The sequence below is a fragment of the Carassius auratus genome, chromosome 45 (genome assembly GCF_003368295.1).
Source record: "Carassius auratus strain Wakin chromosome 45, ASM336829v1, whole genome shotgun sequence".
In the NCBI taxonomy this organism is placed as follows: domain Eukaryota; kingdom Metazoa; phylum Chordata; class Actinopteri; order Cypriniformes; family Cyprinidae; genus Carassius; species Carassius auratus.
In genome coordinates, this window is record NC_039287.1 from 9,405,978 (window position 1) to 9,421,633 (window position 15,656).

At 36.2% G+C, this 15,656-nt stretch overlaps 2 protein-coding genes across 2 annotated transcripts; one reads left to right on the forward strand and one right to left on the reverse strand.

Moving 5' to 3' along the window:
* Positions 1-839: 839 nt before the first annotated feature.
* LOC113063149 (ELM2 and SANT domain-containing protein 1-like) lies at positions 840-11,746 on the forward strand. Its single transcript, XM_026233354.1, has 13 exons — positions 840-1,250; positions 2,439-4,010; positions 5,030-5,266; positions 6,674-6,986; positions 7,789-7,855; positions 7,943-8,085; positions 8,189-8,292; positions 8,702-8,777; positions 8,935-9,023; positions 9,121-9,243; positions 9,423-9,536; positions 9,630-9,832; positions 10,744-11,746. The coding sequence occupies exons 2-13, from the start codon at positions 2,670-2,672 to the stop codon at positions 10,976-10,978; spliced, it is 3,045 nt and encodes a 1,014-aa protein (XP_026089139.1). The 5' UTR covers positions 840-1,250; positions 2,439-2,669; the 3' UTR covers positions 10,979-11,746.
* Positions 11,747-11,807: 61 nt separating this feature from the next.
* LOC113063175 (ectonucleotide pyrophosphatase/phosphodiesterase family member 7-like) lies at positions 11,808-15,597 on the reverse strand. The gene is made up of 5 exons (XM_026233393.1): positions 14,992-15,597; positions 14,011-14,156; positions 12,843-13,469; positions 12,168-12,399; positions 11,808-11,997 (listed from the first exon to the last, which is right to left on the reverse strand). Exons 1-5 carry the CDS (start codon positions 15,230-15,232, stop codon positions 11,924-11,926), a joined length of 1,320 nt encoding a protein of 439 aa, XP_026089178.1. The 5' UTR covers positions 15,233-15,597; the 3' UTR covers positions 11,808-11,923.
* Positions 15,598-15,656: the final 59 nt, after the last annotated feature.

Genomic DNA, 15,656 nt, shown 5'->3' on the forward strand with positions numbered 1-15,656 from the left:
TATTTCCTGACTTGTTGGTACAATAAATAATAAACAGATATTTACAGTATTAGATAGCTAAAACACTTAACGTTATTTAATTCAGGATACAGTATTACACGGCGAATTCTTATAAAAGATTCCTTCGTTCCAGATGTTTAATTAGAAGAGTAAAGTTAGCAAACAAACTCTGAAGTTGGCTTGAAAAGCCTTGTTTGAAAGTTCAGACAGATTAGATAGAAGTTAAGTTAACATTAGATAGCATGTTGCTAGCATTATTTAACATGTTACTGCGTAATTGGCATTGCTAGCTTGATTCTAACACGATGTTTATGTTATTAACATGATTATCATGTCAGCATGTTGTTAGCTTGTTTCTAGCATGATTAGCATGTTGTAAGCATGTTTACCAAGCAGCTAACCTAGACTGGCTAACTAATCTTATCTGGCCTAAACTGGAAATAGCAGGTTTAAGCTTCGTTTGTCTTTTAGCAGGTCTCCCAGCTTGACCAGCTAAAAAGTAATAAAAAATAAAAATCAACCTAGGAGACCAGCTAAAGCAGCCAACCAGCTGTTCTCGTTGCTTGGGGTTTGTTCGTTTTTTGATAAGGAGCCTGACATGTTCAACATTATAGAGAACCACGTCAACATGCATTTTTAATGACACAGTCAACGCATCATGTAATATATATTGAAATCATAAAAAGTGAAAGTGATACAAATATAAAGGTCTCCTGTTTTAGTTGGTCTCACTAATTAAATATTACACATTCCAGCAGTGCGCGAGAAGTTCCTTCCGTCCAATGACAGCGTGCGCCTTGTATCGCCTTCAGTCCGAAACGCGCTGATTGGCTGCGTCAGTGCGAACTGTTTTGTTGATAAATAACTTTGATGGATTGATTATTTTTCAAGAGGAGCCTCGAAATATACACGTTCTGCAAACAGTATCGGTAAAATTGCGCTTAAACAGCAGAATGTAAACAGGAAAACATGTTTAGTGACTACAACTGAAGAGTTCTCGGATAGCAAAAGTTGTTGAATCTTTCAGCCTTCATGTCGGAAAGGCCTCTCGATGCACTATGACATGGTGTTTTCGCGTTTCAGATGTGCGCACTTGACGTCTAGGCGATTACGACAGACTGCATTGTTCGTGGTATGTAAATGGTCGTGCACGCTGTTGACTTTGCCCAGGGTTGGAACTGTTTTGTAAGGTGCTGTCACCCGAACTTGAAAAGTAAAGAAGGAGGACGTCAATACCATATTGCAACAGTGTAAGTACGATGCAATCTTAATCTGTTTCGTACACGACATTTCGTTCAATAAACCTAGAAGCGTAATGGAGCAAAGTGCACCAGACTGATACTTTGTCTTCTTATAGGGAAGTATGTAGGGTGGTTTGTTTTGCTGTGCAGCATTGATTATACAAATATTTTTTATAACAAATGTTTTCATCGTGGTTGCTAGTTTGGGAGGGGTTGTCAGTGGGTTGAAAAGTAGTTCTGCTTGTTCTCTCTCTCTCTCTTTCTTACTCCTGTATTCTCTCCCTATCTCTCTCTCCCTTTCCCTCTTCACTTCCTGTAATTCTTGTTGTCTTGCATTGCTCTTTCACGCCCCTCCCGTGCTGTCTGCTCTTGCCTTCTGCGTTTGTGTTTGTCAGGTTTCCTGGTTTTAGGCCACTATGTTCCTTCTCTATGTACAAGTCTTACCAAACAGCCATTAATTAATGATATGCAAAAGTATACTGCATTTCATTAGCTCTGTTCTTGTACCCTGCATAATGACAGTAAAGTTTAATCTAATCTAAAAAAAAAAAAACTTAATGTCCTGTCATTCTGAGAGTCAGTTTTGACATGCTATGGCGTGTTTTGTTATTGATATGAAGTTTACGTGACAATTCACCCTATTTATAATTCATTTTAACTGTTTTGAGGCTTCGTTTTCAAAATCTAATGGGATAACAAGCATCAAAATTTGATTTCAACCATTCGTTTCACTATGATTTCAATCTTTAAAATGGCCTTACTCTTGTTAAGTTTTCACAGAATGCAGAATACATTATGAAGGATGATTTTATATAAAACAGTAAATCACACACACACACACACACAAGACTTAAACTGGGTTTTCACAGGCACAGTCACAAATGTTTTGCAATGTTGCACAAAAACATGAAATATAATTTTTCCTTAAATCTCATACTTTGTCCCTTCAGGGGCTCTGTACATCATAGAATATGTGTATCCAAATTATTGTATGTATCAGTAGCATTTTTTTATGTATTTTTGAATAAATGAATAATATGGAGACAAAATAAAATGAGTGGCATGTCATTGACCAATTTTATTTTAACTTTTTCTTTTGTTTTTTGTTTTGTTTGTTTTGTGTATAATGCAGACATCATTATACTCCTATTGTGACTGACTTCAAAACCTTCCTTTTTGTCTTTCTCTCCTTTTTAGAACACTTCCTGTGACTGAGGAATGACTGAATTTTTAAATATTTACACCACCTTTATACTGCAGTATAAAAGCAAGCGGGGAGGTGGCGCTTCTAGACCCCACAACATAGTGCTTGTGCTCTGCTCTGCAAAATCTTTTATTTTTTACATCCGGCCTGGTTATTAGCTAACTTTAAACTGAACTGCTGAATGCCTCAGGTTTTTGCTTGTCTTATAGTCTCACACAATTGCCATGAGTCTTTCTCCACACCAGAGTGGAACCATAAACAGTATTAGCAAGCAGAATGTTGAAGCCATTGGGGAAACAATGCAGCATTCAGGGGATCTCTTCTACAATGTGGGTACTCAGTCCTTGGAGCAAACTCACAGCAGCCCAGAGGTTTTGGTGGATTCTAGCCCTGAAGTCCAGGGCCTTTACAAATCTGATAAAGCCTATCAGGTCCGGGGCCATTTTCAGCAATCGGGACCAGTAAACTGGGTGCCTCAAAACCCAATGCAGACGGCGACTTGGATTCAGGGTGTCCCGAACATGAACAAGTGGTCACAGAACTTTGGCCCTTCTCTAGGTGGTATAGATGACCCAAGAGGCTTTCACAAAAGTCATGAAATGGAGGCTGTAAAGCTGGAGAAGCATTCACCAAGTTCATCACAGTCCTACACAGACACCGTTCACGTTCCCGGGGCAGACTGGGACCATCACACGATGGCTGCCATGCATCATACTCAATTTAATGCGCTCCAACAAAGTCACAGACCAGCAGACCTCCAGTATCAGCCACAGGGAATGCATCACGATGTGTCCGACTCCACTTTGCAGCCCTTTCAGTTGGCATTCGGACCTACCCAGCAACCACAGGCACCTGGTTTCCAACAAGTCTTCCAAGGCAACAATGTGCCTTTAAATATGAATTATAATGAGAAACCGAAATCGCAACAGCAACTCTTGCAGTTGCAACAGCAGCAGCAGCAGCTTCATCGTCAGCACCAGATGCAACAGTTACAGCAAATGCATCAGTTGCAGCAGCAGAAACAACAACAACAACAACAGCAGCAGCATCAGATGCAACAGCAGCAACGTCTGCAGCAAATGCAACAGCAATACCAACAACAGAAACATCTGCAACAGATGCAGCAGCAACAGCATGCACGAGAGACTACAGAAAAGCAGAGAGTCAGACAAGATGTTGAGTCACAAGATCTTGCCAGCGCTCGGGCAAAAACAGAACTGAGCCATACCCAGCTCATAGTCCCTCAACCACAACATCCTGTTCCTCAGGAAGCAAATTATCAGGAGTCTGGATCTGCAGAGGACACTCCAGAACTCCAGGAGACCCCAAAAAAACGCCAGGTCCTCCCTCGCCGCTCTCGACGACTCTCCAAAGATGGAATCTCTCCTCAAGGCAACCAGACATCAAATGACAAGGTTTCTTCCCAGAATGGAGGAGGTGGTGTAGTCCAAGAACCTGCGGTAGGGGTCATCCAAAGCACTCCGAGACGACGGAGGGCCTCAAAGGAGATCAACCTTGAGACTCTTGCTCAAAAGGCTTCAGAGATGGATTTTTTGCCAGCAAAGGTGAGCCTATTTCACTTGGAAATCCGTTTGAAGCCTTTTTTACAACAGTGGAATAGCAGAAATATGTTCTCATATTAAATGTAATATATTAGAACATGTTGGACTTCAAATAATATGCTGATATGGTGCTCAGGAAACATCTTTTGTTATTATTAATCATAAAAACAGTTGTGCTGCTTAATATTTTTGTGCACACCGTGAAACATTTTTCAGGATTTTTTGATGCCTAGTAAGTTTAAAGGACAACATTTATTTTAAATATAAATCTTTTGTGACATAATAAAGATCTTTATTGTCACTTTTATAAATGTAATGTTTTTGAATAGAAGGACTTAATTCAAAACAGTTATCTTACTAACCACAAACTTGAATGGTTAGCATGCATGTATGTGTATGTACATATACTGGAATGTTTTGCTGCTTTAATGGTGTACTATGTTGAATTAGCTCATTCAAAACCTAAAAATTTCCATTGCTGACTCTAGTAAGAATTTGAAGCTGGGTGAAACGTGTCACCGGCTTTATAACTAATCAAACATTAAAAGTAAACAATACAGTTGGAGTTTATGCAGTTATTGAGGATTGTAAAGCAGTCTGGTGAGCAACTGCATGTCTGCACACCTTTACATTCCACACTCGCTCAAAATCCATTCAGTTGAATTTGGGAGGAACTGAATCACCAAGCCTTATTTGCAAACATCTGTCTGATCCAAGCCTCACAAAACAAGAAGTTCATGGTATGAAATTCATTCTTTAAAATATCGCAGACTTTAGATATTACAATGTACAGTAACAGGACAGATACAGCTCTATATGTTTGAGGTGGTTGTTTAAAAAAAAAAAACATTTGAAAATCTTAGCCTGTAATGGTGTTTTCAGGACAGAGTAACTCATCTAGCTCTGTGACTTAGTTAAACGCTGCTGGTTGCTTACACACAATTTTATTTGTGCTTCTCTATCTTTTGTTTTTTCTTCTCCATTCATATTTTATTCTGTCTTTTTCTGTCTTCTATTAATAGTGTGAGGATGTTACCCCTGGTAAACCAGCTGGGATGGCACCATTAGTCATCCCAGTCTCTGTCCCAGTTCGGAGAGGTCAAACTCAAATGGAAGCACCGGGCAGCTGGACACCGCTGGATAGTGTTCGGCATCCCTCAGAGATTTCACATTCGCAGAGCCAGCCTGATTGTAAACCCTCTGTTATTGTAGCACACCGGCACTCAATAAAGAACTCAGCAGCCGAGAGCTTCATCCAGGTTAATACAGTTAATACAGGTTAATGCTAATGTTGCCAAGTCCACTTATTATAAGATACTATAGGCTTGTCGCTTACAGGGTTGAGCAGTTGCGGGGTTATGTATTTTTTTAGGCATATATATATATATATATATATTCTTAACTATAGTTATGTATTTGATCTTGTTAGTGGTTTGCAGTCATAGGACTAAACCCCTTTATTGTTAATTCATGTATGATTGTGTTTCTCTGTCTGTGAACACCACTTGCAATTGCTATTTGCACATCAAAATATTGATGTCATTTTTGCCAGTGCTGCATGTGTCACTATATTACTGAACCCACAAAACAAAGTCTATTTTGACATTTGAAGTCATTTAATTCAGGAACGTTATGCCATCACAAGCTGCTTTTAATGCAACAGTAACACTTCACAATAAGGTTTAGTTTGTTAACATTTGTTAACTATATCAGTTAAGATGAATTAACAATGAGAAATACTTGTATAGCATTAATTAACCTTAGTTGATGCTGATTTGTAAATTCTTTTTATACTTTTTAAATACTTTTGTAAATCAAAAGTTATATCTGTTAATATTAGTTAATGCACTGTGAACTGAAATGAACAAAGAATGAACAATTGTATTTTTCTGAACTAACATTCACAAAGGTTAATAAATGCTGTAAAAATATATTGCTCATAGTTAATGATGTTAACTAATTAAAGCTTATAGTAAAGTGTTACCAAAAATTCTTAAATAATAAAATTCATAGACTTCAATGCATACATATTAGATTAAGTATGTACTAATCTTAATATGATAGTAAGCGAAAATAAAGTGGGTTGCATTAATGTGTCTTTTGAGGTTTTTTTATGCTGTGCTAAGGTAGTTATTTTGTCCTTAAATCGTATGGGAGATGGACGACTAGAAACGATTCAAGTAATGAAAAAGAAACATGTTTTTTCTAGAGCTTAATAGAAAACTGGAACACAATCCAATTAAAATGGGGAATAGGAGAGCCATATGTATACTTAATGTCTCTAAACTCAGTCCTGCAGGGCCACTGTCCTTCAGAGTCTAGCTCCTTCCCTAATTAAACACTCCTGAACAGATCTAATCAAGGCCTTACTAGGTATAATAGAAACTTCCAGGCAAGTGTGTTGAGGCAAGTTGGAGCTAAACTCAGCAGGACACCGGCCCTCCAGGACCTGCTTTATGATATGCATGGGGTTGTTCAGTTTGGGCCTACCTTTCCAGACTGGGTCGCTTGTTTTGGGCTTATTTTTTTCAGACCACGAAACCTGGTAACTCTGATTATTGCTCTTAAATCATTTCCACAATATTTTAGTTTGCTTTACTTTCACATTAGAACTGGCTTTTAAAAATAGTTAAAATATCTGTTTCTGCCATTTATGTTTGAATCAGGGTAAAGGACATGAGGACAAATCCAGGCGCCGTCCACGTCCCGAGCCTCTGGTCATACCTCAACCGTACCCTTTCATCGCCCCTTCTGTTTACTCCAGCATCACTCCGTACCAGAGCAATCTGCGCTCCCCTGTACGCCTGCTGGACCATGCCAGTATCATCCCGCCGTACACCCCTCCACCCATTCTTTCACCAGTGCGTGAAGGCTCTGGGCTCTACTTCTCTGCTGTCCTCTCTTCTATGGCAGCGGGCAGCCAGGTCCTGCCACCTCCATTCACTCCCCGCAGCGCTGCTCGAAGCTTGCTACGTTCAAGTGCGTTCCACATGAATTTTCATTTTAAAGGACTTTTTTATTGGTAAAAATTTACAGTAAGGTTTTAAACAAACATTTGCTAATGCATTAGTTCTAGTAACCTATCAATGAACAATAGTTTCTTACAGAATTTATTCATCTAGGTTAATTTACAGTATAAACACCGTATTGTTCATCAGTAGTTCATAATATTAGTAACTAATGTTAACATAACTTTTAATAATAATGCAGTAATATATTTGAAATAATGATAAATGTCATTAATATAATGCATTATTAGTTCATATCGTGCTACTGATGTTAATGTGAAGTGTAACTTTTTTTATTTTTACTATTTGTTTATTCATACTTAATAGATAAAACAGAAGTTAACATTAATTAGATATCATAAACTATCAATAAACTGGACATGCGTAGAGCATTTATTAGTCATTTATGTAAATTTACAGTATAAATACACTATTGTTTATTGTTAGTTCTTGTTCATAATGTTTTCTTTTTTATTTAAATAAAACTTCAAATGTCTGTTGTTTATTAGTTAATACATCATATTGTGTTAATGAACTAATATTGCTAACAAATTGAACCTTGTGTTACTGTATTATTAACTGTTAGTTCACTTTAACTAATGGAAACTTATACAGCCTTAATGTAATGCATTAAGATTTTTTCACTATTTGTTTATTTGTGTTTATCCTTCCTTAATGAATTGCAAGTGTAGATGAATTGTAGTTCATCATTGACATGATTAATCATTCCCGTCTCTCTCTCTCGCTTGCTGACTTTATTCTCTGCACTTTAGGCAGTTCTGAAATCAGCCCTCCTGCACTCTCAGTGATTGGAGAAGCAGCGCCTGTCAGCCTAGAACCGTGAGCATTTATTAAAATAAATATTAGCTATTCATTACAATCCCTGTCCTCTATTCACATATATTCTCCTTCTCTTACAAATTTTAGACGCATAAACATCGGCTCTCAGTATCAGGCAGAAATTCCAGAACTGTTGGATCGAACACTGGCCCTAAAGGACCAGCATAAAGCCACTTTGGTCTGGCTTCCTAAATCAGAGGCTGATTCTACGCCCTCCCAGGATACGAGACGTAACTTGTCTTTAGAGTGCATTGATATAGTTGATGTTCACAACTGCATGTAACACAGACATATGTCTCGCATACTTCTATTCCAATCCTTATTATTTTTCAGTTGATGACCTGATGATCCTGGTCTGCTCCAGTGCCGTGTATGGAGGAGGAACCAACCCGGAGCTAGCGCTACACTGCCTGCACGAGTGCAGAGGGGATGTCATGGTGAGCTCAGTCCTCAAAGCACTGTTGAATGTACAGTGGAACCAAAAAGTGTTTGGACACTTGATTTACACTGAAAAATGTCTGACTTTAAAAATCTAATTGACACTTACTGTTAATGGAAAGAAGGATTTCTTTGTATGTGTTTGATATATGTTGTGTTTATATTTTGTCTAATACAATCAAATTCATACCCTTTAGTAGACTCGGACTACAATTCACAAGTTTGACATGAGCAGTGTTTCTGAAAGAAGTATCTTAGACTCATAAGGCTACATTTATTTAATCAAAAATACAATTAAATGTCACTTTCACTTTCAAATACTTGTTGGGGCTACTGTATTTGATGCATGTATGTAACTATTCACTATATGCATTCTGGATAAACAACAAATACGTTTTGGCTCTGTAGGAAGCTCTGGAAATGATGTTGATGAAGAATCCCATCTTCTCCAAGAACCACCATCTGGCGAACTACCACTATGCAGGTAGAAAATCATTTACATTTAATTGCTGATCTCACTGTGTTCATATTAAAAGCTATTTGACATGATGTTACTGTAAATGATAGTATTGCAATGCCGCAGATTATCTGTAATGTTATATGCTGAATAGAAAAACTTGATGTCCTTTAAATATTGTCAGGATCAGACTACTGGACTGTGGATGAAAAACAATACTTCAACAAGGGAATTTCTGCTCACAGGAAAGATTTCTTCTTGGTGCAGAAACTGGTATATAGTCTTTTTTTATGCTGGTTATGTACCTGTATTGATTCCTGTAAATCAAATTTCCTATTTTTAAGTTGACATTGTGTTTCTAATTTGGCAGGTGAGGAGTAAAACAGTGGCACAGTGTGTGGAGTTCTACTACACCTATAAGAAACAAGTAAAGATTGGCCGTAATGGTACATATACATATGGACCTTCAGACCCAGAGGATAACATCTCTTTGGTAAAGACTATTACTGCGTACTGCTTTTAGGCATCGTCAGTGTCTTGACTACTAGCACAGTGCCTTCCAAATGTGTGAAACCAAGCTGAAAATCGTTATTAATTTAAATCTACTCAAGCAATTGGTATGAATGCTTAAAAAAATCTATATCATCAGTCTGTTCTTTTATTTCCAATAAGATTCATGTGAAACAAGCAGAGGAAGAAAATAATAGTAGACAACAGGAGGGAACACAAGACAATGTGGATAGCAGTCTACAAGATGTGACCAAGGCACTTCAAGACAATTTGAATGTAAGTATTTGGCTTGAAAGCATTCTCTAGGTTGTAAATAAATGTATTGAATACATCATAAAGACTGGAATCTGATTTTACGGATTCGTCCAGGAGAGGGCAGCAGTGGCTCATGAGGAGCAGACTGTGGAAGTGTCTTCAGGCCTGATGCCAGTGGCTCAGCCCCACTTCAAAACACCTTCCCCTGCACCTCCGAAACCTCACCCTGACAATACTGCGAAGAAAAACAGAGCCTCAACTGGCAGCAAGAGTCAGGGAGAGCCAGAGGGTGTTTTCCCTTGCAAGAAGTGCAGTAGGTGAGTCAGAATGTGTCTTTGAATTTCTACTCCTTAAATTTGAAGCAACCGAGCCTGTCTTAGAACAGCTTTGGTCCAGAGGTTTCTAAGCACCTATATGAGGGTTTACACTCTACTGTATTCATCATACTCTTAAGTAAGAATTCTGCTTACTGTACTCTTTATCTCTGATCTCTGATAGTTTCTTCCGTATTTGAATATCACATCCCCAGTATTAATATTGCCATCACAGTTAATTTATTAAAATATGGCAATATATTATGTTAATATTACAGTAATAAATGCATTTGTAATATCACAGTATTGCAATACCTAGACTGTGATTTTTCTCTAAATAACCTAGTATATCAATATTTCAACATCTGCATATTATTATGACAATTATTAATCTGAATGAATGTTTTATAATAATTAATTATTTTACAATTCAGTATTTCAAAATACAATATTTAGTTTCATTAATAATAATATCCTGATATTGCAACATCAAAACAGTGACTTTAATATAGAATTCATTTAATAACATTAATTGAAATGTACTACTATCGGATATTATTATTAAAATTAATATAATATTATTACAATTCTGTATTTTAATATTAAATATAATGTCGTTGGTATGAAGCCATGTAAACAATAAGCAAATGTCATGCCGGCCTTAAATATTATTCTGTAAAGCAGGAGGAAATTATTTCAGTGGCATTTAAAATGATCCTTAAGGACAGATGCTTTTAAAATTCTTTTCTAATGCCCATGCTTTGATAAATCCTTATTCATACCATTCACTCAGCTAGTTTTTTTTTTTGCTAGTCAGTGGCTTTAGAAATGTATTTCTTTTAGCATATGTAAAGCAGTTTCTTCATTTTAGGTGACTAGTATGAATTATAATGAGGTCTGTATACTGTATATAGGGTGTTCTATAAGGTGAAGAGCCGCAGTGCTCACATGAAGAGTCACGCCGAGCAGGAGAGGAAGGCAGCAGCACAGTGCCTAAGAGAAGAGGAGGAGCGGGCCGCGAAGGCAAGGCAGGAGATGCTCGAGGCAGCAAGGAGGAAGGAGGCAGAAAGAGGAGGGCAAGAAGAGAGCAGCGGAGCTGAGGAAAGCTCATTAGAGCTGGATGATGAGCAGGATGAGGACTGGCATTGAGCAAATGCATGACTCTTTTAGTACTCCTCATTAGTACCAATCTGTACCAAAAATGTGTCCAAAAAAGTAGGTTATGATGTTTAAAATTATAAAGGTGTCTGAAATGCCTTTTTTATTTTTACCAAAATTTTATAAGAACTTTCCTTTGGTATATATATTTTTTATATTTGAATATATGACATATGATAAATATGATAACAAATGTAAAAAAGGTTTGCTGAGCTGATTGTTGAGATTTTCTAGAAGCGTATACCCTTTCACTTTGATTTTGATCAAAGTACCCAAACAAATTTTGATTGCCTTCAATGAGATTGTATTATTATTATTATTTTTTTTTTTACATGTTTATGTAATATACAAAATATGTACTTAAGAACACAATTAAAAATTCCCCTCATCTATCTATAGATAATTCACTTCACTATTTCTTGTGCATGAAATGTATATAATGCATAGAAATATATATGTTGACCTTTGTGTATTATATTGTGTACAATATTGATCCTGCCGGGTTTTTTTTCTTCTTTACTCTAAACATAAAAGAATGTGTATTTATGTTTTGAATACACTTTAAGAGGAGTGGGATATGTAGAATTAAGGGATTTTTTATGAAAGCTAGCATGTAAATAAAATCTGAAGTTTAGAAAAGCACAACAAAAACATTTTCAATATATTTCATCAAATTTTTCACACTCTTTTGACTATTGTGGCCATGCTTGATATTTGCTTTATTTCAAAAATGTGTGCACAATAAAAACAAACTTCCAGTATAAACTTGTATTATTTTACTTGATAGAATAAATATGAAAAAAATTTCAATTATCACCAGCACTGGAAGAAGACACGCAGTAATAGTCTTTGTTTAATAGTGATTTGTGATTATAGTAGTTTAAATGTATTCTGGGTTTGCTGGTTGCAATGAACTAGTATTTTTGGCAAATCTCTTTAAATCAAGCTTAAAATAATAATCATTAGTACCAGAAGCATAAAAGACATCTTGATTCTTCCACTGCTCCCACCTGCAAAAAAAAAAAAAAAAAAGAACCATTAGTGTCATCAATTGGTTATGACATTTTCTTTAAATCCACACAGGTAGCAACATAAATAGTTAAAATAATCTTTTAGAAGATTAGAAGACTTATAGAAGAGGCCATTTTTTCAATGAAAACCCCTTTTGTGAGATACTTACCAGCTTCAACGTGATCCACTAGCATGTCTTTGGTGTCACTGAGACTTCCATTGTTTGCTTCTGGAACTACACCCAACAGCTTACACATCAACGGATAGATGCTGACGCTATCAAATGGCTCAGCCAAGAAATTGTCCCTAAAGTCTGGCCCAAAGGCTCGAAAGATCATTTTCATATCCATTTCCTCATTACTGTATCCATGATCTCCTTTGTTGATATGCAAAATGATCTTCTGCACAAATAGCAAACAAAAAGATAGAGTAGGTTTTTTTTATTATAATAACAAATGAGAACCAAATCAGAATATAAGAATGATTTCTGAAGATCATGTCACACTGAAGACTGGCGCAATGGCTGTCGAAAATTCACCTTTGCATCACATGAATAGATAACATTTTAAAATATATTCAAATAGAAAACAGTTATTTTAATTTGAATTATTTATTTTTTTCACAATATTATAGTTTTTACTGTTTCAAATTTCACGAACCTCAGACTTTTAAATGGTGGTGTATATTTACATATATTTGTATTCATTGATATTTTACTGATGCAGACTGTAGATAAAAGTTGGCTAAACGATGTGAAGCTATGACATGATTAGCATATTTGACTACAATATTTCAGTAATTGCGCTTGGTAAAATGAGTGATATTTATTTCCAGAGACACTTACAGAGTTGATATTGAACCCCAGGTCAGCCAGAAGGACAATCGGTTGAATTCTCTCATGTTTGCGAATGTGAAAGTGTTCTGGAATCTCTTCTTTCTTATAGACTGTCAGATTGGGATGTGCGTTCTTCAGGGCATCATAAACTTCCTGTTGTTTGCCCTCCTTAGGAGTGATCATCCCAAACCCACCGTAGTCGAGCAGGTCAAAGCGGCTTAGATTTAATAAACTCATGTATTTGCTAAGTTTTATCTCCTCAACCTCACTGTCCATTTTAACAGTGGTCATGCCATGGTCTGAGGTCAGGATGACGTTAAGATGATCAGTCAGACCACTTTTGTGAATTGCTTCCCTGAGGTAGCCAATAGTGCGATCAATCTGTTCAATGATCTTTTTTCTCTCTGGGGTTTCGGGGCCGAAAGCATGACCCACGTTGTCTGGTTCTCCATAATAAAGCGTAACAAAGTCAAAGTCCTCTTTGGTGAACCATCCCATCACAGTGTCGATGTTCTGCCGCCACTCTGTCTCATTGTCATCAGGCTGCCCTTGATATCCCACCACGGAACGATCCACAGCTTGGCCACTGTAATTTACTCCTCCTCCAGGATAGAAAAAAGACGCCGTTTTCAGACCCTTTGAAACATATAAGAGACATTATTGCATTATTTGTTAATAAATTTACAATGAAAGATGACTTTACAGGACATATTTAGATTCACTGTAAATAAAATCTGTAAAATTTATGGTCAAAACTGACAGATGTGGATGCCAGGACATTACAGAGGAAAAAAAAAACTTAAAATCTGTTTTATATCTTTGCAAAACACCCAGGTAGCTACACATCACATCACTTTACTTTAATCACAAGTAGCTTTTGTGTGCATGTAGGTGCACACAAATACAAAACTCCATCATGGTAACAAACATAACACTAAAATAATGCAATAAATATTAATTTAACAACAGAAGACAACATAAAACCCTCATGTGAATAAATGCTAAGAACAAAGATAATAAACCAATTATTTCAAAAAAAAAAAAAAATGTGAAGCGTCTGTAAATGTCAATTTTACAGTTTTTACAGTAAATTATAAAATAATTTAATTTACTCTTAATTTCAAAGTCTTTTACTGTTAAATCTGCTCACAAAAGCTTGTCAGAGAAGTAAGTTCACCTGATTCTGGGCTGTTATCCACAGGGGCAAAGGACCATTATCCCACCATTCTGATCTTTTCAAAGTTGCCTTGTGGGTGAGTCTCAAGCCAGTTGTAACATTAAACATCAGGTTATGGACAACACCATGATCCTCTATCCATCTCCCTGAAGAAAAGTATATTAACATAAACGTATATTTAACTGTTTGAAATTATATTCAGATAGTTTTACCAATTTTTTGAAGGGGGGGGGGGGCAAATGGTGCATTAAAAAGATTACTTGTGATTATAGTGTGCATGTAGACCCACATTTCTAAATTCTCTTGAGCATGACCCAATACACATAATGTCAAGAACTGTAAAATGACCAGTGAGCAAGGTTTATGAACAAGGAACACTGATCATGTCAGTAACCTTTACGTTAGAGCTTGAGATAACTTTGTACAGTGCGTCATTTAATGAGACTCAGGAAATTGGCCCAGTAAGTGTGTGCTCAGCAACTCTCTGAAGACAGCTTAAGACTTTGAACATCATGATAATGCAGACTGGACAAGAATATGTACGTTAACACAGAGTAAACTATGGTGCAGCAGATGCAGCAAAATTATATTTAATAACATAAAATTATTTCATTTTATATATATATATATTCCTAACCTATTTTCTTAATTATTTTAAATGTATTAAATATTTATGTGTTCAAAGCATTTTTTAAATTAAATTATTAATATTATTGAAATTCATAACAATATTGCTATTTAGCTATTTGCAATGATACCCAATTCACTGAGCGACCAAATCATATGTCAGATTTAAATCAACCATTGATTTAAATCTCATAACATTAAGTATGTATTACACAATTTGTTACTACTTCAATGTTTGGATGAATCATGCTTCTGTTCTGTTTTTTTTTTTTTGCACTATCCCTTCTGTGTGTATTCTACACTTAAGTCAATTAGATATAAAAAAATAAAAAAAAAGCAGAAAGTTAGCCTTACCTGTAATAGTTGTAAAGTGTGATGGCGATGTCATGGTGATCGCTGGGGGATTGATATATTTTGCCTTCACTCCCTCTTTAACTAGTTTGTCTAGATTTGGTGTGTCCACATCTTGGTCATAATCCCACCTGAAACCATCAAAGGAGATCAGCAGCAGCTTATTAGACATCCTCCTTTTGGACAGGGGTTTACTGCTCACACAGAGAAACAAGGCCAACACCAGCAGAAGTTCTGACTTCATCTTGAGAGGCTGTTTAGCAGAGTGAAAATCAGCAAATGCTGATCTTGTTTTTATAAGTTTTATCAGGGCACTGATAAGACAATCTGTATATTTTCTGTAGTTCTTAGTCAGTAATTGTCATTTCACTTAGTGAACAAATGATCATAAAACAAATTTGAAATGTACTGTACTGAAAAGTAGAAAAGTTACTTATTTATTTTCCCTTTGATTTCCTTTTACTGCTAATATCCAAAGAAAAAAAGGGTTTATCTTCAGAGATAAGGACAGAGCTGTTAAACTGTATGGATGACACAAGCTCTGATATATTATTAATCATCGGTTTCACATCATCTTTATATGCACACGAGATCTACTGAATTAAAATTAGTGTCAAATAAATCATGGCTTGTGTTTGTTCTATAATGAAAATACACAACAAAGAATG